The sequence below is a fragment of the Falco biarmicus genome, chromosome 4 (genome assembly GCF_023638135.1).
Source record: "Falco biarmicus isolate bFalBia1 chromosome 4, bFalBia1.pri, whole genome shotgun sequence".
Taxonomy (NCBI): Eukaryota; Metazoa; Chordata; class Aves; order Falconiformes; family Falconidae; genus Falco; species Falco biarmicus.
In genome coordinates, this window is record NC_079291.1 from 82,828,451 (window position 1) to 82,855,936 (window position 27,486).

General features: G+C 45.0%; 1 protein-coding gene across 3 annotated transcripts in view; it reads right to left on the reverse strand.

The window, feature by feature from the left end:
- Positions 1 to 4,258: 4,258 nt before the first annotated feature.
- TTYH3 (tweety family member 3) overlaps positions 4,259 to 27,486 on the reverse strand; it is a 74,702-nt gene continuing 51,474 nt past the window's right edge. Inside the window, exons 6-15 of one of the 3 annotated variants that reach the window (XM_056335150.1) lie at positions 26,210 to 26,282; positions 25,787 to 25,862; positions 18,143 to 18,198; positions 16,795 to 16,887; positions 16,587 to 16,679; positions 15,724 to 15,860; positions 13,555 to 13,731; positions 12,550 to 12,625; positions 10,325 to 10,426; positions 4,259 to 4,965 (exon numbers count right to left, since the gene is read on the reverse strand). In XM_056335150.1, the coding sequence (XP_056191125.1) occupies positions 10,346 to 10,426; positions 12,550 to 12,625; positions 13,555 to 13,731; positions 15,724 to 15,860; positions 16,587 to 16,679; positions 16,795 to 16,887; positions 18,143 to 18,198; positions 25,787 to 25,862; positions 26,210 to 26,282 (862 nt within the window). In that variant the 3' untranslated portion in view covers positions 4,259 to 4,965; positions 10,325 to 10,345. The remainder of the gene's footprint in view (positions 4,966 to 10,324; positions 10,427 to 12,549; positions 12,626 to 13,554; positions 13,732 to 15,723; positions 15,861 to 16,586; positions 16,680 to 16,794; positions 16,888 to 18,142; positions 18,199 to 25,786; positions 25,863 to 26,209; positions 26,283 to 27,486) is intronic. The other 2 variants (XM_056335152.1, XM_056335153.1) reach the window with 2 other exon arrangements.

Genomic DNA, 27,486 nt, shown 5'->3' on the forward strand with positions numbered 1-27,486 from the left:
ATTTTGAACTTTCTGGTTGTACATCAATTTATGTTCCACTTTGTTCATGCACGCAGCCACAGGGGCTGGGTGAGCACCCGGGAGCTTCAGGCCACCAGTAACGCATCCCTTCTCTCCCCTAGCTGGGCATCACTCACCATCACGGCTGGGCAGGAGATCCCACTCCCCACCCAGAAAGCACAGACCACTTGCTAGCCATCTAGGAACTGCTCTCAAAACACCCCACGCTTCTGCTGGGCCTCCTGGAATGACTAGGGAAGCCATCCATAGCATGCACACAAAGAATTTCTAGAAAAGGGGCTGTGACGAAAGAAGCCACCTGGTTAAAGGTACTGATTAAGTGTTTTCAGGTCTCCTCTCTCAAGGCATTAGATCTACTCCTTAGTATCTCCCTGGAGGGCTTTCCCCCTCCCACCCAGAGGTGGTCCCAGAGTTATGCTAACAGACTTGTCAAGTTGGGGAAGACCCTGGCTTCTCCTTAGTCCCCAGGTAGGAAGTACTTCAAAGACAGCTCCTCGCCCTAGCTAGAGGAAAACCCACGCACCTCACCTACTCCTGAATCAGGTGGGGTGGCTAGAATCAACAAGCCAAGACACTTCTCTCTTCTTCAAAGGGTTCAGCATGGTATCTCAGTTGCTGCTAGAAGGAAGAGAAGGCAGGACCACAAGTGAAGCATGGGTTTATCCACACAGGAACCTTTACCTTGCTCCTATAGGTACCCACCCACTCCTGTCTGCTATCACCCTGCAGCACCCAAGGCTCTCATGAGTGATGGCTAAGCAGCCCCCGAGAAACAGTTTACTCTCAGAAAGGCCAAACTTCCCATGTATTTTCAGGGAACTGCTATGGAAGTCCTAACTTAGGATCACTTCAAACCCCATGCACTGTGTCCCCCTCAAAGCACTCAAATGAACATCCTTGCATCTTGGCTGAGATGACTGTACACTGAAAATTAACACCTATCAAATGGAGAAAACTTAAAAAAGGACAGGAGGGGAAGGGAGCACTCCATCCTTCACATTCGGAAACATGGATGTACGCTAAAAATCTTAGCTTGAACCCTTTTATCAGCACATAAAATGAACTCAGTTTAATAATACATACAGGATACAAACACTACAGTTATATTCCCAAGACAGCACAAGAAATTCACAGCCAAGTCTTGATTCGATTTCCTTTACAATTACAATGCAGTCTTGAACACTGGACACGAGAGTCCAACATGCTATTTACATTTCACATTGTGGAGATGTTTGTGTGCTTGGAAGAGTCCTCAGTTCCAAAAGAAAGTGTCATTCACACATGATGATGCAGTGGAAATAAACCAAGCCAACCAGACAAGCCAATGACCACATTTGTGCTTCTGAAAAAGTAACATGAAGTGTCTTCACCGATGCAGTCACCTTCAACCAGGCAAGCTGCCTTCTGTTTTGCAGTCAATGAGGTTGTCCAGAGGCCAATCTCATCTCCCCTGAATTCTGGACCCTTTTGTTAGCAACCAGTAACACGAGTAACATTCCAATAAGGTCAGCTGGGACACACCAAGTGATATGGCCTTGGCATTTTGTCACGTTAAAAAGAGACACACTGGAAGAGAGAGCAGTCTCTACAGCTTTACCTCCTTCAGCTTGAAGAGTTTGGACTCCTTCAACCATGAATGCCATCTAGAACAGATGAGTCTTCGCCAGATAGCACCTGCTGTTCACCCGAGAGGGAGGCACAGAGTCTGGGAGATTTTGGCTTTTGAAAGTCCGCTCCTCAGACAAAATGTGACCATATGGATGAGACTGATTATGTCTCAGCCATAAGAATAGGCAAAGGCCATCTGTTCTTCAGCAGATCCGTTCAGACCAGCCTGCGGAAATGCCACGCTGTTGCTCAAGGTTCCAGTAAAAAAGAAAAGAAAAGAAAAAAAAAAAAAGACTAATAATAATAATAAACCAAAAGAAACCCATTTGTCTGTGTTTCCTATCCAGCGCTCTGCACAGCATGCAGCGGGGCAGCAGAGTTCCAGGATGCTTTACAAAAGTGCAATATCCATGTCAAGTAAAGGAAGTGCTGGCTGGACAAAGGTACACAGCTCACACTGCAGTCACGTTATGCTGGCCTCCAGAGAGCAAAATGTTATCTCCGTAACGTTCTTTCCAGTTATATTTTGAAGTCACAGAGCACATACCTCCACATTTGTGCCTTGCTGCAAGCCCCGAACATTGTCAGAAGTTGTTCTGGGTGTTAGGAGTGGCACTGCCAGACCTGGGAAGGAAGCAGGTCAAGGTGGCTGCTCCATTAGATGCTGCAAACAAAAAGGCAGAGGCTCGCTCCCCCCGTTATCCATGGTGGCACAGACAGTACCACTGTGACAATTCAGAGCCAACCCAAAGCGCAGCCGCACGCAGGCTCAGGATGCGGTCTGTATACAGAGGAGTCGATCTACAGAAGCACTTGTTCTCACAGGGTTCCCCGCACCCTCCAGCCTTCAAAACACTTGCCTTCAATGAGTAGGACCAGGCCACAGATTTTAGGGCAGCTCCCCTAAAACTGATAACGTAAGTAGCAACCCGAGAACATCCTTGCAAGGAGAGATGATGGCAGAACAACTTAGTCTTAATAAGGATAATATGGCTCTTGCTTCTTTCTTCAAAGCCAGGGGAAGGCTCCCCCCCAGACAGCAGTTGCGTGCTTCAGGCCCTGCCACATGCTCGCACACCCGGCTCTCGCGGTAGGATTTAAGACAGGGTGGAAAACCTGGTGCTCATGAGCCACAGTGTCCCTCCATACCACCTGTGACTACATTTCCCTGCCCTTTTTTATTTGATAACACAGAGGTATGTTTCAGTGTGAAGCCCATCAAACATGTCTGAAAGGGCATACTCAAGTCCTGAGCAAGAAAATCCTGCTTCCAGAGATTTATGGTGAAGTGTGACGTTTTCTCCAAAACCTTCTCCTCCTGTCTGCCTGGTGGTGCCTCCTCCCTGTTTCCCTTGCTCCTTTGAACAGCAATAGCTGGCCTCCAGCTTTTGCAGTCTATTAGTGGTTTCTATCTTAAGAGGGGTCTCAACGCTTGCTCTTCCACAGGGCTGGTACCATTTTACAGCAGATACCATCATCCTAGTTAGCTGCCTGCTAGGAGCAATTCCCACCTCACTGAAAGAAGGCAACCAACTTGAGTAAAGGCAGATTGGTAGATTCTGTGCCCCGTACAGCAAACGTGGGGTAAACAGACACAGAGTCTGAACATCACTGAGGTGAAGACTAACTGCCTCTGCCAATGGCTCAACTCCAGTTTGAGAGACGTTTCCCACTTTTATTTCCTCTGCCAGTTATTTAATGTAAAGCTCAGCAGCTACACTAAGACGCCCCTGCTCAGGGGTAAAAAGACAAAAAGGAACATCAAAGTTACCCTACTGAAAGGGCAGTACTCTACAGTACCTCCCAAGAGGCAGTCTCCTCTTCCAGTAGGAAGCCGTCGGTGCCCTTTGCAGCACCGCTCTTCAGTGGAAAGTACAGCACCAATGGAGGATGTTGCCCTTTGCAGGCATCCAGCTGCCCCTTTGCAAGCCTTGTTCTGCCTCATGTCTAGAAAAATACCTTACATGTGCCTTAATGTGGTCAGATAGTGGTTAGCAATGTGCCTTGAAAAACAAAACAAATTAAAAGAGAATACAATAAAAACCTGTTCTGACAGTCACAATGTTCTCCAGGTGTCATTTGGCTTTCTGACTCTGGAACACGGAAGGTAGACTGACAATCTCGTGAGTTTGTTAGGACAGGCTTCAAAAACCTCCTCCAATGCCATTTCAGCAACCCTGTGCTGTAAGTTATAATTATTTAAAAAAATAAAATAAAAAGTCCAGCAGAGTTCACAGGTCACTCCTGCAGGGAGAGCTTGCATTTGCTATAAATTCATTGGTGCTTCCAGTCCCTCTTGCTTTTGCAAGCTGACTGTCCCCTAAGATCTAGCATCAGAGAGCTGAAACTCTTTAGTGCAAAAATACACCCCATAAAGTCTTACAAGTTTTTTCCTGGAAAAATTTGGCACGAAGTGGGTGGCTGGCTCCTGTCTGATCTGCGTGTCAGCCTTGTAAAGGCAGCACCCAGACTGCCATCTGCCAGTACCTGAGCTTCCCTGATGGAGCAGAGAGGTCAGGTTCAGAGCAATGGACAGGGCAGGTGACTGGTACTGGGACCTCCTGCTCCTCCTCAAGAATTCACATCCTAGATTGAGTGGCAACTGTCAATTTTTTTTTTTTTTAAAAAAAAAGTTAATCAGGGTAGTAGAATGGTTTGCTCTAGAAAAGCCCCAGGCTCCCAAATTACAGTGGATATGCAGTGACACCATGAGGCAGGAGTTTCCCTACTCCCTCACACAGGGCACTGGACCAGGGGACCCCCACCAAAACGGTGCATCGACTCAGCGTTCCCTTGTTGTACACTAGTCATCAGCACTGAGCCCCTGCTTCTTCAGTGTTTGACAGACTGCTGATCCCACTGGAGAAGTGAAGATCTACTACCATCTTTCACCAAGCCCCTCCGGGGAACAGAAGGGGGGAAAAAGGGAGCAGAAGATATTCACCAACTTTTTCTGATAGGCTACTCCAGTAAGTTGCTCCCCAAACAGGTGGACCCAGTTTCTTGCCTGCACATACTTGCTCTCTCTGGCACATCAGGTACAACAAGGTGAAGGCTTAAATTCAAAAGGGGCTTCCACTCCAGTGGGCAGGTAGTGGGTTTGGAAGGGTGGTCTGGACTGGAGAAACAGGAGGAGCTGCACTGGATTTTGGGCAGAACAGCAGGATTGTTCTACGAGGACAGCACAGGGGCACAGCAGTTGGCACACTGTTTAGTCTGACTGCACATGTGGGTTTTGTGGTTTTTTGCTTTTGCTTTTTCATTTTAATGCACACTGCCAGCATCTGGACGAGGTTGGTTGGTGGCGAGGTATTTGGCTCTCATGCTGGAGGTGTACTGGAGGAAGACAAGACAAACAACAAACAAACAGAACAGAAGATTAAGTCAAAATGACTCACGTAAACGCTATCCGTATTTACAGCAAGCATATCAAGAAGATGCTGGCTCAGTCTGACAAGGAAAGATTCACAAGTCACTGCACAGCCTGCCGAGTAACATACTCGGCCTAATGCGAGGATGCTGGCCAGGTCAGTGCAGATGGGCTAACGATTCATCCAAGTTCTCTACCGAGAAGGAAATCCAATAGCCACAGAGTCAAAATATGCCATACTTCGCTTGGGAGAAGAGAGGGAAATGGAAATGATGCAGATGTAAAAACCCACCTCACACCTTCATCCTCTCTTAGTCATGTTATTGCTTTCAACCATGCCAGAAAAGGAGGTTGAGAAGAAAATGGATGTGCGCTGCATTTTTGCATTGCGTTTTATGGCAATGAGGGCATCAGAAGACTGCATGCATCACAGATGGGCGGTTTGAAAGAAAAAAGTGTGGAAGAATGAATCTCTGAACAATTCAATGCCCAGGGAAGAACAGACCCTGCCAGGCTGGAAACAGGGCACCAATCCAACAAGACGATATTAGCTAACAGTTATCTGATGGGTAATCTACTGTGGCTTGGGATCCAACCTGCGTACTTGCAGTAGTAGACAAGACTCCAGCTTGGGGGTGAGATGAGCAAGTCAGAAAGATGGAAGGTTACTTTGGGTTGGGGGGGGTTTGTTTTTTCTTATTTTCTTTTTTTATTCTAAGCAGCTCCCAAAAGCTACTAAGGTAACATATGCCATTCAGCTGTGCATAACGAGCCGAAAAGCATGTAAATAACACCCAGAAGCAAGAACAAAAGACTTTGCCTCTTTACACCAATGTGTTCAATGCCTTCATTGGGACCATATTACTGCTTCTGGGATTCTGCTGCCATGATAGTAACAACCAAGCAATGACGACAGACATTTTATTCCTCTTTTTATACCCGCTGGAGCTTGAATAATTCTGTAATACCCGCATCTTACTTCCCAAGAGTGCTCTGCAGCATACTGACTTTTTACCACCTTTAAAACCAAACCACATAAAATAGCCGGTTAAGCTAGCAAAGAGACAACTGAACGGCAGTTCCACACCAGGAGGTATGATGTATCCTGCCCACTGGGAAAGAACATTATGAGGCATCTTTAGGCTGTCAAAAGTTCAGCTGTCCAAAGGGGTTTTCAGAGAATTAACAGTATTTTATCAGTTTTCCTCCACAGACTGACCCAGGCTGAACCTCTGCACAACAGAAGAGAGAATTGCTCCTTCAGCAGAGCTGACTCCATAGGCACAAGATTAAGACACCTGTGGCTCATTTGCACACTCATCTTTTAGTGTCTTCCATAATTGGAAAACTTTCTGCAGAACACGGATCTTAATATAAAACTCTGGCCCAGAAATGGCATCTATATTTAGAAGACAAAGGGTACATCTGTTCTTTCTCTTTAAGATCTATTTTTTGTCAGTAAGAAGGGAAAAGGTAGAAAATACCAAGCTGAGCCAGTTTAAGGACTATATTCTATACAGTTTATTAAATGTGATTACTATTTCAGAAATCAAGTTTAGTCTCATGTATTTTAATAATGCCCTAACCCAACAGGCTCAGAGAGGCTTAGAAGTCAGAGAACTTTATGAGAAAGTAGGGCACGTTTCAGGTAGTGCAATGCTGAAATTACCAGACAACCATCATGCTAAGACAAGGGTCTTAGAAGGAAAAATGCATTTGATCGCTCATTTTCCATTTCTGTTCTGTATGGTGACATGTGATAGGAGATGATTATGAATAGAGAAATTCCAGGTGTTAAGGTTTTGTAAGAAGTACTTAGGGAAAATAAAATCTCAGCTCATGGAAGGTTATTGTGCATCTTCCTTGACAAGTCATATAGGTTCAGCACACAACATGCAACACCAACTTTCTTTAGAGCATTAAAATCAAGAAGGGCCACTTGATGAACTGTATTTCAAGGATGTACAAAGTACACCCATCATGGAGGGAGAAGCTGAGAAGACTTCGCTCCTTCCTCCACCAAGAAAACACTCCACAGTTGTTTAAGTGTCACTAAAACAGAGTGGTCAGGAACATGAGATTTGGACAGTCAGAGGGCATTTTACATTCAAACCTACCTGCAATCCACCACAAGGAACCAATTAAGAGTAGTCAGAGTTAGGGCTGATGTTCTCTCCTTAACTCAGGATTTTTGCACCTTTGTACCTTCTCCTGTTACAGTTTGAACCAGATATTCCTTCTGTTGAAGTGTACTTCTAATGACCATGATAAGTACGATTGAAACCTAGAAGTAGAGAGCTAACGCTTCACTGCGCGCCCTTCATAACCCGCACAGCTCTAGCAGCGTGCGCGGGATCTTCAGTCACTGTATTAGACTCCAGGTACGAATGCTTTGCTCCACATGCTGTTGACAGCAGTCCCTCATCCAAGTCCTTCAGTACATCCTCTGCTGGGAAGCAGAGGAAAGATGCTGTGGTATACACAGATCCCAACATCTGGACAGGCCAGCAGATGAAGATGTATCAGCAGACACTTGCCAGTCACATGGATATGAAACCAAACTCTATTACCCATAGTTAAAATAACCAAGTCTTTAGCTCCTTCAAAAAATAATTCCAAGTACTTAAAGCCTGAGCATAATTCAGAGCTAAGGGGGTTTTGGACTCTGTTGTGAGGTAACCTGCATACAGTGCCTGACACGGCTATAAGGTACACAGTTGCATTTAGTTTCCTTTAAAGAGGAGCTTTCATAGAACGTTAAAGAACATGCACAATGCAGTCATTCATCCCATACTCTCGCTGGAAGTACCTATGTGCCTATTCACCCTTTCACAAACAGCACGGAGGACAAGTTTCAACCCATACCTTCCCCACACTGCTAACTACCCTAAAAAGAATACCTAGAATTCTTGTTACCATTTCTCCTGGTGGCTTGTGCTATTCGACACAGCACGCCTCTCAGTCACTTACCAGTCAGCTAGGACAAACACAGCTGATGCACACAAGTTCATTTTTGCATTTCTTCAGAGAAAATAAAAAAAGTCTCTCCTTCACATTCAGCCTTGTTGAAGGTATAAACCCTCATAGGTATGGCTTGCCAGCACATACCAGTTAGGTGCTTAAAACTTATAGCCTGTGTATAAAGGAATCACTGGTTGCAAAAAAAAAAGTTAATGGGAATAATCAGTTAATTTTAGAGACCATAAGTTCTACTGACTCCTGTGAACTGTGCAAACCAGGAGTACTTCACAGCTAATTGAGCTATGCTGGAAGACCACTTACCATATGAAACCATGACTTCGAGTATAAACCATTTACTATTTGTGGTTAAAACCCCCACATATCTCTCTCTTCAGCTACCCTGACTTTGATTCCCTGCCAGAGCTATTCAGTTAATCCAATAAAGACCAAAGCTTCTGGATTCAAGTCCTTAAAGGTTGATCCACCTCTCAAATAGCTAGAGCACAGTAAACACACAGGGTTTGGTACCATTATGCATGGGAGGTACAAGATGCACAGGACCAGGCAATTGCAGCCAGTGGGTTCTGAATTCAAAGGAACTTCAGTTTTCCAAGTCAAGAGAACAGAGCTTCTGTTTGTTTGTTTTTAGTGTCTTGGAAAGAATGCTATGCCTTTTTCTTAGCCTTGCAGACAGCCACATTAAACTGCGGGTGTGAGCTTAGGTAACAGAAGACAGCGCAGACTGAGATCAGGTCTTGTTTCAGCCCAGAGGAGATTCCAAGTCCAGAATGAAGACACTAGAACTCTCCCACGCCTCCCCCAGCAATATTTTATTTCCTGGAATAGACTCACCTAACATCTCTACAATACCACCTGCAGGAACCAAAAAGCAGAAAACCCACCATAAAGCTGACGCCCCAGAGCAGTCTTTGCAAGACTTAAGACTGAAGAAGGTTGTAACCCTTTCGAGGGTGCCAGCACCATGCTTCAAGACAAGTTTTGTTTGCGTTCATGCACCACGGCAGAGGGCATCAAGACACCCAATTCAGACAGCACCCTTCCCAGCATGTCACAAGGCAGGCAGACAAACGGCAAGAGGCAGCAAGAATGCAGACCAAGCAGCAACATGACAGAAAGGAATCCAATGCAAGGCTGACAAAAAGTCCCAACAAGGATGGCAGAAAAAGAAGGAACAGCAGCTTTATGGACATGTGTTTCTGGGAACAGAATGCAAGATACAGGTCATTGACTGCATGAGCTAAAGCAATGGGCCCTCTGTTCCAACTGGAACCAGCACCTTCCAGTTACTGCGTGACTGTCGTTCCCTTGAAGGAGCACTGTCCTTCATACCAGGGGGGTTTGCCTGGGAGCTCTAATTATACCCTGCGCTCAACCAAGCTAGAAAACCCGACGACCTAATGCAGACCACCTACTTTCTGTAGGCACGTGGCTTTGTCATGGACCACTGCAAGGGACAAAACACTGGCTATCTTGTAGATCATCGGCAACTACAGCCCATTAGGAATTCAGACAGTGAAATGGTACTAGGAGAGCCCTGTGGGACATGGATGGGATCATTTGGACACACACAGAACAAACAAAACAGTAAAAAGGTTTTTAGACAGAGTGAAACAGAGCTTAGTGCTTATGTCTGGACCCTTAGGGAAGCTTGGTTTTTTAACTTGCTCCTTTCTGACTTTAAATGCAAAGATAAAAGGAGAAGCTGCACACAGAACTAATAGGCTATGAAGTAACTCTTCAGGACAGGCCACCATTACCAGCTAGGATCTTTCAACAGATTAAAAATCCTACTGAAGAGCTAAAAGCTTGTGGCAGGTAAGTCTCTGAGGTTTTGGGCACATGCTGTTATGACCAGCCAAGATAAACAGAACAGCAGTAGGGCTCAAGGGAAGCCAAAAGCTGCAATAAGACAGCCAGTCCTGACTGATAAGCTGCTAGATTGGTTCTCTTCTAGAAAACGGCTTCTTGCGATGACAGAACTTCTATTCTGCATTTGAAGTGCAATGTTAGTTCCACATTTGAGCAGCACTCAGTACTAAGTGGTCAAGCTGTTTTCAAGTGCGGACTTTGAGCTGAAGCTGCTGCTTTTATGAGGCACGGGCACCTGCAACCCTCACAACGTGCACCAGAAGCCTTTACAAGGTTGATACTGCTTCTTGAGTCTGCACCAGAGCAAAAACTGGTTTCAATTTCAACCCTTGGCAGGAGGGAATGGGGTGGGAGGTGCAGAGGGAAGGCATGTGAAGAAATAAAAGGCACTGGCCTGGGATAAACAGTGCAGGGATGAAGGGAGTGGTTGGGAGTGGAGAAGGGGTTGAGCAAGAAGGACCTTTTTTCCAGTACCTGTTCCATTTGCGGGCGCTGTTACCAGTATGTCCGTGCACTGTCCGAGGGTTTAAGCTGCCAGCTCATATGGCTGCTACTGTCCATGGCAGCCAAATACAACTGTGATGACGCAAGAAAGAGAGAAAAAGAGAGTGCAGCCTCAACGTGCATGAAAAACACAGTGCAAGCAAGTGAAACGCTGTGGTGTGTGTCAGCAACAAGGTGGGCTCTACAACCCTAAGGGAATAGCCCTGTGGCAAGAAGGAGAAAACAGAAGGAATGAGAGAAGGAAAAAAACAAACAAACAAAAAGCCAGGAAAAGTAACGGACAAACAATGCAGCAGGATCATCACATCTTAGTTTTCACCATCTGTTCACAGAAAGCTAAATGGAATACATCAGCTCTGTCCATCCACTGGACATAACCTATCTAGATTGTCATCCCCTTCTCCACCCTCCCAAAAGAGAGACACAGACACGTGCATTGGTATTCCCTTTTCATCTTTCTCTTCCCACAGATGATGTGCTATGAAAAGTTACAGTGTCTTCTGCCTCAGTATGGTCTCAGCCACCTGCTATGGAGAGCTGCGAATACAAAAATCCTACAAAAGCCCCCTTCCCTGCTGCTGCCAATATGAGAGTAGAGAGTATTTTTCTTCTCTTCGCTGCCCATGTACCATGTCCCTCCAGAAAACACATTCCTCCTGTTCCTTGCCCCATCTAGGGGGATGCTCCCCTTGTCTATCGGTACAGCACTGCACTCTCCTCCTGCTCTTCCCTGTAGCTTGTATCGATGTCTGCCAAGTAAAGTCACTGTAGAAAAAAACCCCAACAAACTCATCTTTATCTACTCTCAGAAACCAGCCTAAGGCAGCAGGACTCAGATCCCCTCTCAGGGTAGTAATGAGAACAGCTACCGAAGAACTAGGAAACTTCTTGCATAACTAAAACCCCTGAGGAAAGGAGTGTGCTTTTTTTCTCTGAAGCAGAAGAGCTGTAGGGCAAGGGGAAGCAGGACCTTGGTCTACAGCCATCGAATGAACATATGCCTTGGCAGTACCAGAGGGACAGTGCCCTTCCTACAACGGGAAACGCCAGCAGTAAGGCATTTGTCACACGGTGCTGTGTGCAGCACATCAGCTCTAATCCTGAGGACCATCTCACTGCCAAGAGCGGATGATGCTCCCAGAGCTCACAATCAGAGTACCACCAGGGATCAGGCTAAACTCTTTGTGAAGGCTGAAAGAGGTCTGGCCAAGTACAGAGACAAGAAGCAACTCTCCACTTTTCCACTTTCTCTACAGCAAGATGAACAGGTCCTTTTGAAGTGAAAACATGAATGTGATGTCCTCTTTTCCACCAGAATTCCTACTCCTTCATCCAACCTCCTCTTCCTCCCCTTCCCATGAATTTGAACCATGCACCACAAAGTGTATTTTCTTTACCTATACCTGAAGACTGGTTGATTATTAAGCATGCTATTACTCATCCTCTGTAATCACACCACCAAGTTAGTGAGCACTGCGATGGCATGTTCTCCAAGTTCTGGTGTAAGTAAGGCTTACAGGATCCAGTGCAGGAGGGCAAGATCCATCTAGTTCTTACACAGACATTAAGGCAAGTCCATGTTTTATCCAGCACACAGAAAGGCTGTCAGGACACTCCAAATACCAAAACCTTCCATGAAAGTTTTTTTTTTTTTTCCTCCATAGGAAATTAAATACAAAAATAGATTCTAAAGAAAGTAAAACAGTTGTAAAAGAAAGATTTAAAAGAAAAATCTCAACAAAAAAATAATACAGGTTTCATCCCGCTATTTCTTTAGGGCAGATTAAGGAGAGAGGTTCAGCGATAACTCTGAATGTACTGTTTTAACAAGTTTCTTTTTAAACTTGAGGAATCAATGCCACAGACAGCAAGTACACTGCATGCAAGTGAGTCATCCTGCTGAAGTCATGCACCAAGATACTCATGCACTTCAGCAGTGCTAGGACTGGGCCCATAGGATTACCAGTGTTAACAGATTGAGTTTTAGTCTTTTTATGTGCAATGTCCAAAGTAGCATAGCAGGGTTTTATTCTCCATGGCAGGTGAGACATGGCTTGTCTATTCAAATTGCTGCCATTTATGGGCCAGATCCTGTGTTTGGCTGCACAATCAGCTCCCTTGAGAGTATACAGGAACGGTAAATGTGTATTCCCCAAAGCTGCTGAAGCAGAGAGGAGCAGTAAAGACAGACTTACTGAGGGAGGTGGGGACTCCCGGCCAATGAGCGGGGTATTCTCGCAACGGGGGTTCTGGAAATTTGCATTCTGGCTCCTAGGAAAGGAAGACACACATGGTAACAGGGGACACGTGCCACACTTCTCTATGGAAGGTCTCTGATGGTGAGATGGGACTGAGCATATGCACCCCCACAACTACCGTATCAAGTCAGTCTCCCTCAAAGCTTTTCTTACAGGCCAGGTGGATCCCCCTTTTCAGACAAGGGCACAAAACTAGCATTATTTTCCTCACATTGAGCACTATCTTTACACTCTTACTCAGAAGGGCCCACACTGAACCATGTCAAGTGATTTAAAAATAGGTCCATGTGAAAATCTGCCTCCCTGCAGAATCAGAACTGCCAAGCTGCAGGAACAGAGATAAAATGAGGACAAAGTCTAAGGGGAAGAACAAAATGATGTGCCAGCCCAAAAGAGATAGGTCCTGAAGGCAGTCCAAGTGTGATCAGATTTAGGGACTTTTAGAGAAAGCTCTGAAGATCACACCTGGACTAGGTAGCTCCAGACTGCAACAGATATCAGAGCTGACTGCAAATACTGTGGAAGGACAGAGCGTGCAGATTTTGTCTTGGCTCTCAGTCTCTCAGGAAGCTTAAAATCCTCTGGCAAGACAGTTCTGTCTGAGGAATTACATCTTCTGGTGATCAGAATCATTGTGTAATAAAGATCCCAGACAATACGTTCCTACTTCTTTTCCCTAGACAGATTTCTAAATCCTGCAGGAGAAAGCTGTTCACATTTTGGAGCATGCTCTCTAACACAACTCTTTCTACTGCAGCACTTTCAAGCTATTCCCTTCTCCCAGTACATGCCAAAGACACTCCTTTTGACACTTTGGACAAAGTCCTTTGTCACTTTCTGCTGCTTGGTTGAAAGTGCCAGTCTCGCAGCACTTAGCAACAACAGAAGTGAGAGTGAAGCAACCTGGACAAGCCACAACAGCCTTCTTGTCGGGATACTCACATGTACTCTGTGACAGGAGCATTGCTGACTGTGTGTGCTGCTGCTGGAATGCTGGTCTCACTGCCATAACTACTCCCACAGCTATAGAGGCTGGGCATGTGCACTCTGTAAAGATTATCGTGTGTTTGTCTACTCCCTTGAGCAGCTGATTCTTCTTCCCCATCATCATCTGAGCTTCTGCAAGAAGGAGAAAAAGTTCCTCCTAGAACCCTACAATCACCCCACATGTGGGGTTTGCAGGAAACCATGGTAATCCTAGGAACCTCCCAACCATCTTCCACACCTCCACATTTATACCCATTTGGGATGCCTCAGGGCGGCAGTGTCAAACACAGCCTACACCACAGTGACTCAGACCTCCCACTGATACCATCTGGACTTTTACACTGCGTGATCCCCTACAGTCTTCTCTCAGGGCTTGGCAGACAGCGCAGTTCTGCAACTGCCCAGTCACACAACCAAAGGATGGACACATCCTGAAATACACAGCACAAACAACAACAACAAAAAAGGCAGCAGGAATATAGTGCCACGCACTCTACAAAAAGCATCCTTCAAAACTGCAGTCTGTGTCCTTCCACTTCTTGTGGCCGTGTCCAAACAGCTTTTAAGGATAAGTCTCTGTAGACTCCTCTGAACTCCTATTCTGGTTACAGAGGGTCTGCTTCAGCTTCTAGCAAAATCTCCAAAGTCTTTACAGAGACTAAGTTGCAATATTTGTGTCTAAAGGCTTTATTCTCTCAAACATGCCAGGATTTTAAGTCAATTTTAATGCAGAGCAGAGCTCTTTGCCAGCTGGTTCCTTCCCCCCTTCCCATAGTACTCTCTTGTCCCTCCTGTATAACATACACTGCTATTCTCTCTCCCCTCGACTATTCTCTCTAGTAAAATTTTTTTTTTTTTTTCTATTCTCTCTAGTAAAAGGCTCTACGGGAAGCACTTTGCTGCTGGGGGAGACAGCATGGCCATGGCTGGAACATCCCAAACGTCACCTGCAGCTCCGGTACCACAAGGTGGCACTGAAGAATTATTCAGTGAATTGCAGCCTGCAGTGTCTCCTGCGGGCAGGACAGTGTGACAGCCTCCACCTCCCGGCGGGAGGCACGGGACGAAATGGTGCTCCAGGGAATGGAGAGGGAATCCTTCAGCTGACAGCAGCAGCCCCAGCCTGCTGGTGCTGGCAGGGCAGGCAGCAGCCCACCGTGGATGGCAGCACAAGACACACCACCGTGTAAAACTTTCCTTCATACAGGCAGACCACCACCCTCGGTAAGGTCTCTGCAGCTGCATGAGGAAGAGGTAAGGCAGCCAGCCGTTTTCTTAAGTGCTATTCTGACGCATCTGCTGGCAACGCAGGCCTGGCAGGCTCTGGCTTCCTGCTATTGTTCAGGACATTCCATCTTACTCCGAACCTTTAGCATGGGCTTAGGCCACGAAAGTCATGTTTCAGGAGCACAGAAGAGGATTTGCTGCACAGTCTACTGCTCTTCTGCAAAAACAGAAAACTCAAAACTATTTTAATAGCTGCATGTGGTGTAGCAGACAGTCAGTGAAGCGAAGGTTTGCTCAAGACTTATTGATCAGCCTGGTTACCATCATTAATGCTAGTTCCAAAGTACTCTGCTGTTAGGTGACTGCCACCAATTTGCAAGTATCTCATCTGCCCGTGCTATTGCCAACAAGATAGTTCCTGGTTTCTATTAGCTATGCAAGTCGGTCACCCCAGTGCAAACAAAGCCAAAAAGGCAAGTGTGAACTGCTTCTCGTTCCAGTTCTCTTCTCCGTACTACAACAAATGCCTCAAAGCAATGCAAAAGAATAGGTATTTTGCAGAGATGGCACATAATTCAAGCATTACCCCTCTCTACAGCTGTAATCGTCCAACTCTGACTTGACTTGTAGTCCTACAGTGTACTGAATACTTTGCACACATAATGTTCCACTGCAATAATACTCCACTGCAATAAGTTTCAGATGTAAGTATTAACTACAGCCAAAGCAAAAGCCAACAGTTTTTTTTCTGTTGGACCTGTGCTTATAAAGCCTCATCCCTCACACTCCTGGGATCATATGGGAAAGAGCTGCATATGCTCGCAGGCACAAATCCAATAGCCAGTCTTCATTAGGAAAGAGCTCTATAGCGCTACAGGATCTAAACCCTCTCTATACCTCTTCTGCTGCCAAGTGTGTGGGACGCTGCACACAATGGAACTGAACATGAGGGCTGTGACAAAGGAGAAGAGAACCAGGTAGATGAGGCCTTCCACTCCATCATAGCAAAAGCCCGTCAAAGCCTGGACATAATCCTGGAGAGAGAAATGAGCAAAATTTCCTGATCACCATAGAGTTAACATTGAGCTCTAATTCAAAAGCCCTTCCCCTAGACTACATTCTCTGAAACAACTTAAGATAGTAGTCTCTTTTCCAGAGCATAATTCCCTTTTAATTTCAGGGACCTCAAGCGTTTTTCATAACTGGTCTAACCCTTATTTCCCCTCACAAAGCCCAGCTCGGACTTAAACATGGAAGTAGTTTCAACCCCATACAGTAAGACCCGAGAGAAAAGAAAAAATGAAAAAAAACCACCTTACTTCATTAAGCCTCTCAGCTCCCTCCCTATGTCCCACTGCCCAAGAACACAAGCATGGACTATCTGTTTCTCTGCCTTCAGAGATACAGCTAGGGCAACATGGCCCTCATAGGCCATGCTATACCACAGCTATAAGGCATTCCACCCCATGGGAAAGGCAACAAGCTATGTGCTATAGAAAAAAATCAAAATCTGAAGGCCCCTGAAACCTTAGGGCTGCAGCTTGTAACGTATAAAGGCGTGTTATCATTTCTTATATTGATCTTTAAGCAGAAAGCTAACTTGATCCAAATTCCCATTTTCCTTTCTGCTGGAATCAATCAGCAAAACCTGTTGTAAACTGTTCTGGCACACTAGAGATTTGAAACTCCAAAATAATCAGTATACTACAGGCTCTACACTCGCTCTGTTCTCAGCTGAAGCCCAGTTACTGAGTACTCACCAAATGCAGACTCCGACAGTCTACTAAAGCTGTCAGTTGCTGCAAGTTGATCTCTGTTGAATTTAAAACCTCCTGGATCCGAGTAAGATACTCCTGTAAGAAACAAACTAGTGATTACTGCAAGGAAATAGCTTAGCAGAAGCTGATCTTAGGTTCTGTACAAAGGTAAACCTGAAAGCACAGGGAGATCAAACTTCAGTAGAGTTACCTTGGAGGTGGGATGCTCTCTGCTTGCTGACCTCATGAGTTCCATAACATCATCCTGCATTTCTACCAGAGCCTTGTGACTTCCCGACAGCTTCTGCTCAACACAAAACATGCAATGTTTTAGCAATTCAGGCTACATGCACCAGCAGAACTCCTGGGAAAAAGACTTCAATCCTAATTCCCCAAATACTGAAGCATCATCTGTACGAATGCACAAGTTAATGTCTCAGCTGCCATGGGTACAGCTGCAATAGGGTGAAGTTTTTACTTTTACCAACCTGGAAGAAGTACAGACAGAATGAAAAGGGGAAAGGAGGAACCAGAAGAAAAAACCAAATCAACAAAATGCATACACATAGACAAAAACCATACACACAGCTGGGGCTGGCTCCAGGACAGAGGGGAATGAGAAAGAAAAGACACAAAGCACTCATGTTCTCACCACAGAGCACAGCTGGATTTTCCTACTAAATCAGATGGCTGAGAAAGACTTAATGTTAACACTAGAAGTTCTTTGTATTTGGGTGCAGCCTTCACATCCCACTAAAGTATCCATGGGAATTTCACATGCAATAGCATGTCAGAGTATACTGAGCAACCAGAAATGCAACAGATGGCAACGGTGCATCATACCACAGTTTGAAGTGTTCTTACCCACCCTTTAAAACAGAGGAAGACAAGACTTAAAAAATCCTAAATATAAATAGTGAAGCAGCTGGTGTCTGCCAAATGGTGGGTGGTGTGGGCTCATTCTGGCCTCTGATACACAGGACAAAGTTTGGGATGGGCCCAGGTGCTGTTCTTCAGCCCCCACACAAAAGAATAATGACTCACATTTATACTGCAGGATACAAACCCTTCAACATCCAAGGGATTTAAGAGACATATGTGAGAATCACTCCCTCACTCACAGAAGTGGCTGCATATCTGGAGTGGAGCATTGCCACTGCTTAACCCAAAAGAACCTGCAAGATGAGATTCAAAGCAGGAAGTAGGCAGTCTCCCACCCCGGCATTAATTGCAGGTGCTCCATCTCCATGTCGCTGCTCTTAAGAGTGCGATGTAAACAGAGGTACCACAAAGCCACGGTCCTCACCGCATTGCATGTGGGCCCTTCTAAGAGGGCACCCTGGACCTGAAGCTATGCAGGTAGTGATGAAATTGGAAAAAACTGCTTACTAAATCACAGTGCCACCCCTTGCACAGCTGGAAAGTAGCTACCAAAGCTTTACCAACAGGTGGAGTGCTCCCTAAAGCTAACACCTTGCTGCATGCTGGTATTGAGCATTTAACCTATACTCTGCAGGATGCTGAGAAGGGGTGAAGGAAGCTAGGATGCTTACACTCACCTGCTGGAAGGGGTTGGGGTATCCAGCACTACAGGTAATGTAATAGCGGAGAATATCTACAAAGACAAAAGAAAAGAAAGTCACGTTAGATACACTGTTCCAGCTTTGTAGTATTTTACAACTGCCACAAGGGAGGCGTTAAGTTCTGAAAGCAGTACACAAAATGAAAATGCAATATAAATGGAATCACTTCCCGCTCTCTGTGTAGGATTACAGTGCATGGATGGCACTAGAGAAAGTGATGTAAGTTGCCTCTGGGGAGGAAAGAAAGATCTTAACTTTTTTTTCCCCAACAGTAAAAGGCAATGGGGCTGATCCACTTAAACACTTAGATGAAACATCCAAAAAGTTTCATTCAGAAGTCAGCACCATTCACTGTATAAACATCAGACAAGTACTCAGTCTAAGATAAATTCAATTGGATGTTTAATTTCTGCAACTTCCAAGTGTCAAAATAACACTCTACAGTCACTGAAAGCAACCACAGACTGCTGCCTAGGGCACAGAGACAACTCAACTTCCAGCCAGTTCAGTTCACCAGCTAGGTCACTACACAGCCACAAAGTATTAGCACAGAAGAGTTAGCAGCAGTGTTATAAACACAGGCTGCTATCAAAAATAGCTGTGGAAGCATGCTGTTGGGCCAAAGGAGGTACATACACACATCCTTGTGCTACTGCATGATGCTGAATATACTGCTTCCTAAATACACAAGTTCAAACATTGAAAATAAAAAGGGGAAGAAAAAAAGAAAAAAAACCAAAACAAGACATCTTCACAACTGGAGATTCTTCTGTCATGTTCAAGGAAAGGCTGGGTTTAGGCAGTGTTCTGTAGAAGAATGTAAGTCAGTCCTAATTCAAGAAAATCATAACTTTCAGCAATATAATTTCCTAAAAATGGTATCACTTTGAAAACAAGTGAGGAAATGGATGGATGACAAGTTTTTGTCTTTCTGACATGTATTAGGGTTGAACAAGTAACTAGTAGCCTATATTCTGATGGGTGTCACTTGCACACTATTCAACTTTGATGACAAGGGTTTAATTAACTAAAAGAGTGCCATTATTTGTTTCGCATCCTTTAAATTTAGACTTACACAAAAAAGGTATTTTTTGGTATTGAGTCAATACCATAGACTTGATCAGGCAAGAAAGCTCTTACCGCGTATTAGGATAAGAGCGACGCGTTATCTGTTCAAGGGACCTCGGATCATTGCTGGTAACATCCCAAAAGTTAGTCTTAATACTGAGTAGCTCTACCAGCTATCGCTGGTAGAGTGAAGACTTACTTGTAAACTTCCAGATAAGTCTGTGACATTGCTCTGCTAGCATCATCAGTTATTTTCAGCTCGAAAACAGTTTTATTCTTCCTCATTCAGATGTTTATGAAAACAGCCTGGTGCCCTCATGCATCTTCCATAACACCACACCAACTGCAGCACGCACGAATTACAAATACCAGGCTTTCCCCTGCCGTTCTCAATAATACTACTGAGGGAGGGAGCTCTAAAATACTTGATTATCCAAACACCTTTAGATTATTTCTCAAACATTTACAGTTCCTCTTCAGATGAAGAGGAGCGCGCCAGCTCAGAAAAATCAAGGGTGACATTGGCTCAGTAAAGACTACAAGAGCCCCCAAACACACATACTCTGCATTTCCCACCCCCACTAGCATCCTTTTCTCCATTCTTTTTGATCTTCTCTTTGTGACTTTCAGTGATGCATATTCCAGGCTGCAAAAGCTATTCTAATCAGTCCCAACTTGCAAATCAGTAAGAGGCACAACGACAAGTGAGCAGACCTGACTGTATCCTGACTCTGCCGTGCTTCCCATAAATATTGAACGCACCTTTCGGCAAGCCAACACACTGGAGACCAAGTGGTACAACACAGACTCTCAGCTCCTGCACACTGGCAATGCAACCTGACAGCTGTTATTTATAATTCATTAGCCTACTTTGGGGCAGCTTCTGCCAGCTGCTCCATCTCTCTCCCACTGACTCTTTCTCCGGGATGACTTACATCTTCCCAGCCAAGGCTCTAAACAGCAATTAGCAAAGTCTGGGCAGACAGGAGGGCATCAAGAGCTGCTCTGTGCGTCTCACTTTGGGCAGACCACACAAATGACCATCCACAAGTACTGAGCCAAGGAAAGAACTGCTTCTCCCAGGCTCATACATCACACTCGATGGCTACAGAAATATGGATTAAAACGCACCTGCGCTGAGAGAACAACATAGTAACAGCAATCCACAGCATCACACAGGGTGACCTAAAGGAGCTGTGTGATCCTGTCACCTATTTATTTTAAACCCACAAGCCACTAAAGTTTCTCTTAGGCTCTCACAGCAGTATCAAGTTTACATCACCTTTATAAGTGCATTAAGTTGCATGACATACTGCTAATACGCAGCTCTAGAAATGTTTCTTGAGGGCCTTCAGGATCATCCCTGGTGGGCAGATTACAGATGAGAGTTCCCAATATCATCATAGTTGGCAGCTCGTAAGCCCAGGATAAAGATTGCTGGTTACAAGTGAAGCAAAAAGCAGTACAGCGAAATAAGTGCTTCCCTTGCTTCACCCTGGAAGGCAGGATCAACAAGGCTTCACTGTGGTAGCACTGGCTTTGCAGCTGACAAGTATGACAATCTGTACATAAAAAGTGCTTTCCAAAATGGCAAAGCCAGCAGGAGCAGCTTTCCCCTGCACTGAACCCAGCGTGCTAATAGCTGTGGTGCTTGAAAGCTAAACCTACAATAGGCAACAAAGCTGCCTTAAAGTGATCCTGTGCTGCAAAGCCTGGAAATTAAGAGGAGCGTGACCCCTGCCTCCCTATCACCAGGCTGGGAAAAAGAGGAAGGAGCAGGAGGCACCTTCAGCAGTTTTAAACCTAGTGGAAGCTATCCTGTACAACACCAAACCTCCAAAAAATAGCTATGCAAACCCATCATTTGCACTCCACTAACAGCTCCAGGCAATTTCCTTCTATAATTATCTTACCAATGCTTTTTCCTCTCAAGGAAAATTCCTCAAGGCTGGATCTGGTTTTTGAAGCCAGCCTTTAGGCAGTCTAGTTTGCAGGAGAAGGGTTAGGCAGGGTCACATTTGCAGCTGCCTATGCCTGCTGTTGCTAGCAGCAATCCTCCTGACCCACTCTCTTGGTACACAGGCAGTGTAGGAGCAGAAGGCAAGGAAGGGAACTACCCAAAATGCTCTATTTTCGCAAAATCTGTTTTCCTAGAAAGGAAAGTAGAACTGACTACCAAAGAGAGCTTCAGCTGCTAGAACTACTTACTGCTTCTGCAACCATGGAGACTTACTATTCATTTCAAAGCCCAGCCGAAATGCAAAAACGGCATTCTGCACCCTCCAAAAGGCGGTGAACAAGGTCTGTAAAGCGCCATCAGAAAAAAGATCCTACTTTTAAAAAAAAATTCCTCATACCTAGAACAGCTTTTCCCAGCCCTTCTTCATCTCTATTTGAGCATTCTCTAAGCAGCATGGATTTTACATATACAGCCAGATGAGACTGTCTCTGTGGGTCCAATCACCACAGAAAGTTGAAGTGTATCACCTGTGGTGTCAAAGGAAAATGAATCTTTTGGCTGGCTTTTCTTGCCCAGGTAAGATGTCCTCCCACCAGGAGCTTTGTTTCCCTAAGGCAACAGTCTGACAGCAAAGTGAGGTACCTGCAATAACATCTGTATTTCTCATATATGCTGCTCTTGTACTGGTGAAATCGGTCATTGTGAGCGTTCAGCAAAGAGCTTGTAGCCATCCCACATGCCCTTCATTCAAAGCTTTCGGGTAATCAGGAGCCCAACAAAACCACACAGGAAAACACAGCTTCTCAACACCAACCTCAGCAGGATTCTCGAGCGTGCTTCTCTGAGCAAACTCTTCTGCAGCACCTGATGAGCTCAAGTAATAACTGTGCAACCACCACATGTGGTTTTGTCCTGACCTTACTTCTAGAAAGGAAAGGGAGGTGGTGGCAGTGTCAGTTCTCCAGTTCATTCAGCTCTGGGCTTCCGAGATGAGAAGGAATCAGCGAGAGGCCAATTAGGAGGCTGGGGGCGACAAGAACACTTGCTGCCTGTATCTGAGTTAAGTCTCAGCACCCAACCTGATCACCCTGGCTGGACCCAAAGTAAAAGGCTCCATTATCCATCCCCTGAGGTTTGCAGTTCCTTCAGATGAAGTGAGTAGCTGGTCACCACGCAGATTTCTAGTAAGAGAATCTGGAGAGAGCTCTTCCTGTTGTTTAGACAGATTGTGCCTTTTTATTTAATTTTATGCAGTAAGTCATCTGATAATAACATAATATCAATGAAAATGAATGAGACTAGAAGACAGCCTCCTGCTTGGAAAATAAACATCTTGGCTGCACCAAGTCTTTTTACTAGCAGCAGGAGACGATTATACAGCCACTGTTCAACTCCGTTGGCTTTATCTCAATTAATGAATACCGGGTGAGTTAGGCACATGCATCAGCCTCTTCTACAAAATGATTTAAGTCTCTCTTCCTCCATGAAACCTGCATTAAGGCTCTTTGCCCTGCCTTCTCCCCCCTGCCCTTTTTATAATGCAGCACAATATCTACAAAACAAGGACATCTCTCCAGCTAAAAACCTGACAACAATAATGCACTTAATCAGATTATTCTCAGCTCCATTAATTCTATTTAAATTTGCAAACAAATTAATACACAAACAGGAATATTAACATACTAGTTGCCCAGTATCCAACACAGCTATTTTTCTGCGAAAACTACTATAACCACCAAGAACAAAAAAGCATTGCAAATATGCAAATCCAGATGACTCAGTCCTAGTTTGAATGCCAGAGCACAGGGCTGGGAATACTACATCACATTGCATTTAAAAACAACAACTAAAAATAGTGATTAAAGCGGAAAATTGACCCAGCACTACAAAGCTTCTTGAGATTACTCATTGGCTCTTATTTCCTTAAAAAAAAGATGGCAGCACCCAGCCCAGTATGCCATACCCCAGCACTGGCCAAAAGCAGATACCTAAGCAAGACTGAAACCACGAGTGCCCTCTCAGCTCAACTTCAGCTGATTTCCCAAAGAAGTGAGATTCCTACACATAGGGTAACTCCCAATGGATTCTTCTTCCATGGACTAGCTGAGCCCCTCCATCCACTGACACTTGCTCTTAGTTACCTCTTTTCTGAGCCGAAAAAATGCATAGTTGGGTACACTGTGGTGAAACCAGCTGGAGCAATCTTAAAGTAGCAAATCAGAGAACATGAAGAGTCTATGCACCAGAACCAGAAGCCTCCAAACAGGGCATCTTCCTCCAAGACGACTGCATCAATGTTGGCTCCCAGCTGCCTGCCTTGTCTCCGTGAGCTCATTACTCTTGTTGTATATATGGCTCAATGGATCACAAAGCAGCTGCTACAATTTACAGCCAAGCATATTAAGGGATACCAACACTTATTTCAGACTTTTAAAGATGTTGCCGAGGAGCCATTATTGGGATTAAAGAGTCATTGAGCAATCCTCATTTTATAATTTTCCTCCCTGCTCAGGTGCACAGAAGGGTCCCAACATCAGGGACCAAGAGCTATTTCTGTAGTTTCCTGATCATAAACTATGACACAGCAGTGAAAATCCACATGGGAAGGCAGAACATTCCATCATCTCCCAACCAGCTGCCTAGTACTATGGCAGACTCAGAAGTGAAGACTGATTTCCTTCCGAAAAACAAGAAAAGATGCTCAGGAACACTCAACGGCTGGGAGCTGACACACCAGCAACCCACGGAAGGGGCCACCCTTCCAACTCGAGCCTGTGACAACACCTGCTCTTCCTCCTCTTCAGCATTTCGCTTAGACCCATTCACTGTTATTTATGGAGCCGTAACAACTGTTATAGCTGGCGGTGCTGCCAGAACAGAGCCCGATTTCACTTGGGGGAGCTGACTGTCCCTGCTGGGGGAAGCAGGAGGAGGGACAGAATGTCAGTCCCACACTCCCTGTTAGCCTCTAAACGAACGATACTGATTAACGAAGAACTGCAGGAGCCAAGCAGACAAGGACAACTGGAACGGAAAAGCAGCACAAAGGGGCCTTCCTTCAGTTTCCCAGGGTCAATCTAATTGTTACCAAGCATGCTCCAGAGCTGATTTGGGTTACCAAATTATTACAGCACGCAGCTGGCATTAGCATCAGATATTTCCCCTTGGCCTCACTGACCCATTTGCTGCCTTGAACAACTAGGAGGCTAGCTTGGTACTTGAAGCTACATCTTTGTCACTTTCACAGCCAAGCGAGGATTTATCTCGTGAGACACTAAGCACTCATTCTCTTCCCTTATTGCATTTCTTTGTTACAAAGATAGCTGCCTGGCTCTACCCTCTCCTTCCTAGGAAATCAATAAATAAGGCATTCCAAAAATAAGCTGTAGAGTGGTAATATCAACCTGTACATACTCTTTTATACTACATGCTGCCTCCAGACATAAACAATTCTCATTGCTTCCAAACCTTGCATCCTCAGCCATAGTTACACACCCGACTTCCTATCAGTTGCACAGTAAGAGGCAGCATTTGGCTAAGCACACAGCCATACACTAGACCTGTACACAACGCAAAGATTCTCTGATTCCACTAAGTAAGAACCAGGAAAAACACAAGTGGCTCCTTTTGCAAATCAGTGTAATTGCTTATTTGCATTTTATCACACACAGAAATATAGAGAGGAAGTACCAGCAGGAGGGGAGGTAGGAGAAAAGAAAAGTTAATTTTGTTATCTAAGCAGCCAACTCAGTCCTGAAAAATCCTTTTCCTTTTTAGCACTTGTGTTACCTCTGCTGGCAGGCACCCAACCACTTTGTTAACCCACAGTTCTGAATGCCACTTTTGCCCCCCTGAGGTCCAAATCGGAGGCTCCCCTCATCTCACTAACCACTTCAGTCTAAATTAGGAGCAACAAACCCAAAAATCCATCAGTGCTTCAGCTGGATGCCACTGTGATGCAAGCATATTGCTTTAAATGGAACAGGATAAACAAAGCAGTCAAAATCCTGCATTTATGATGGAAAGGGAAATTCATACTTCTTTTCGGCAGCTTCCATGTATTTAGCCTCTAAATGAGCTTTAAAGAGACTACTACTTATAGCCACCATTAAGAGAAAAAGTTAAATATATTTGTTGTTAACAGATATACAAATAAGTATTCCAGATTCAGGAATACAGACTCAAGAGCGAGTTTTAAAAGTGACAACCAACTACACGCTGCTGTTGCCACATTTCTGTTGCTTAGAGAGGACAACAAGATTCAAGAGTGCATCATTTAAAGCAAAATAATCCAGGAACTTCTGTTGTTCCATCTTATCAGTTATTTCCACCTAAGGACCAAGAGAGAAGAAAGGTTCTAAAGGTTCTTCTGACAAAAAAACCAAACAAGTGTACATGTACACTTCTGACCAAGGTATAAATACTGCTTAGGGAAAAACATCGGGTTTCCAGAGCTCCACACACATATGCTTTTCCCACTGTATGCAAGCTCATCTGTTTCAAACGCAGCCTTAAATTCTCAGCCACTGCCATGCTCCTGTATGACAGCTGGAGCCACAGTACCGCATGCCAAAGCCAGTCCCGGCACTTACCAGCACCAAGCACTGCATTCTCTTCTACCACTTTGGAGACATAAGCATCTGGGTTAATACAGAAGTCACTGGAGCCCTAGACAGATGCAAGACAAAAAAGAAAAGGAGTATCAAAGAACACCGGTATTAAAGAGCAGTTGAGCCAGGCTAACATCAGGGAACCCTTTACTGTAGGGGCGTTTCAGATGCTGAAGTGTCTCATTGTCACCCCCACTAGCACTGCTTTACACAACCGCAGCAGTGCTGGAGTGCCAGCTAACACACCACAGAGGAAGGAGGAGCTCTGTACTTTTCATAGACGGAAATTGCTGGGACAGCTACTTAGAACAAGATGTGCTATCAAAACAGGCACAGTGTAACACTAATTTCATGTCTGACAAACCTGCAGCAAGGGGCACTGGGACTTGGATTAGAGCCACTTACCACAGCAACAGCCAACTCCAGACCCAGGGATCCCCAGCTGACAATGAGGGCAAACACCCCAAGTAAGCACACCCTGTGGGAGACAGACAGATGGCAGACGTAAAAGCTCTGATTTCAAGCAGATCCTTTCACAAGTTGTATTATTTGGAGTCCAAAGCAATTACCAATCTCAAGAAATTATCAACCACTGTTTCTTCAGATAAACCATCTCATTTTATGTGTCCTGGACTGCAGCAACAGAAGTTTATGTCCAGCTGTTAGTTTCCACAGTACCTGGCATGGGGTTGCAGGGGAAGGAAAAAGTTGAAGCAAAGTCTTACCCTGATTCTAGCAGGAGATCCAAAGGCACAAAGACACAGGGGGGCGATAGGGAAGGCAGATGGATGACTACAGTCCCCTCGCTTTCCCTATTCCCATTCTGAACTTCACTTTCTGTGTCCAAAGATACCCAAGAAAAACATGCCGTATCAAAAACGCCTACAAAAACATACTGATCCAAAATTGGACAAATCCCTCCTGTTCCTAGCTTAAGTGAGGGCGTCAGGTGTAAGCACTGCACAGCTACAGACAGTGGGAGGGAACACTCAGCCCCTGTCAGGACACCTGACTGGTTCCAAGCTGTGTGCATCTATCTGAACAGCATCTAAGCATCCCACACAGCCCAGGAGAGAGACAGTCACCTGCAGGCAAACAGTTCAGAGCAACACTTTAGGTGCCCACCACTACCACGCAAGTCCATCTCTGCACAGATTTTAACGTTTTGTTCTGACAACTGGACCTCATTACCAGTAGAAATAGGGGGAAGTGTCTGCTATCAAGCAGCTACAAGGCAGATGGATGACAGAACAGTGGTCTCAGTGACGTTCAGCTAGCACACACGAGTGGGAAAGGCTTTTGCAGTTCTCCAACCAGCACATTAGCTATTCACCTCTGCTGTCAGTATAAATGCTAGAGATATTTAGGCAAAAGTGCTCCCCAACTCCCTCAGGTACGGGGATGCAGACTAATAGGCATTTTCGTTTTATGTATCCTTATCTTCAAAGTAAAGGAAGCTGGGCTTGCTCTCTCAGGGATGCTTTTTCCTTCAGGCTTTGAAACACAAGTAGGTTCCCTCCCACCCACACCCTGAACAAAAAAACCACCTGCTTATAACAAAGATATTCTTTATTCAAACATAGTGCAAGCATCTCTGTAAGAAAGGGACATACCTCTTCTGCCACATTTGTCTCATTGAGGACTAGAGCTTTAAAGAAATTGAATCTATGCGTCTCCATTTA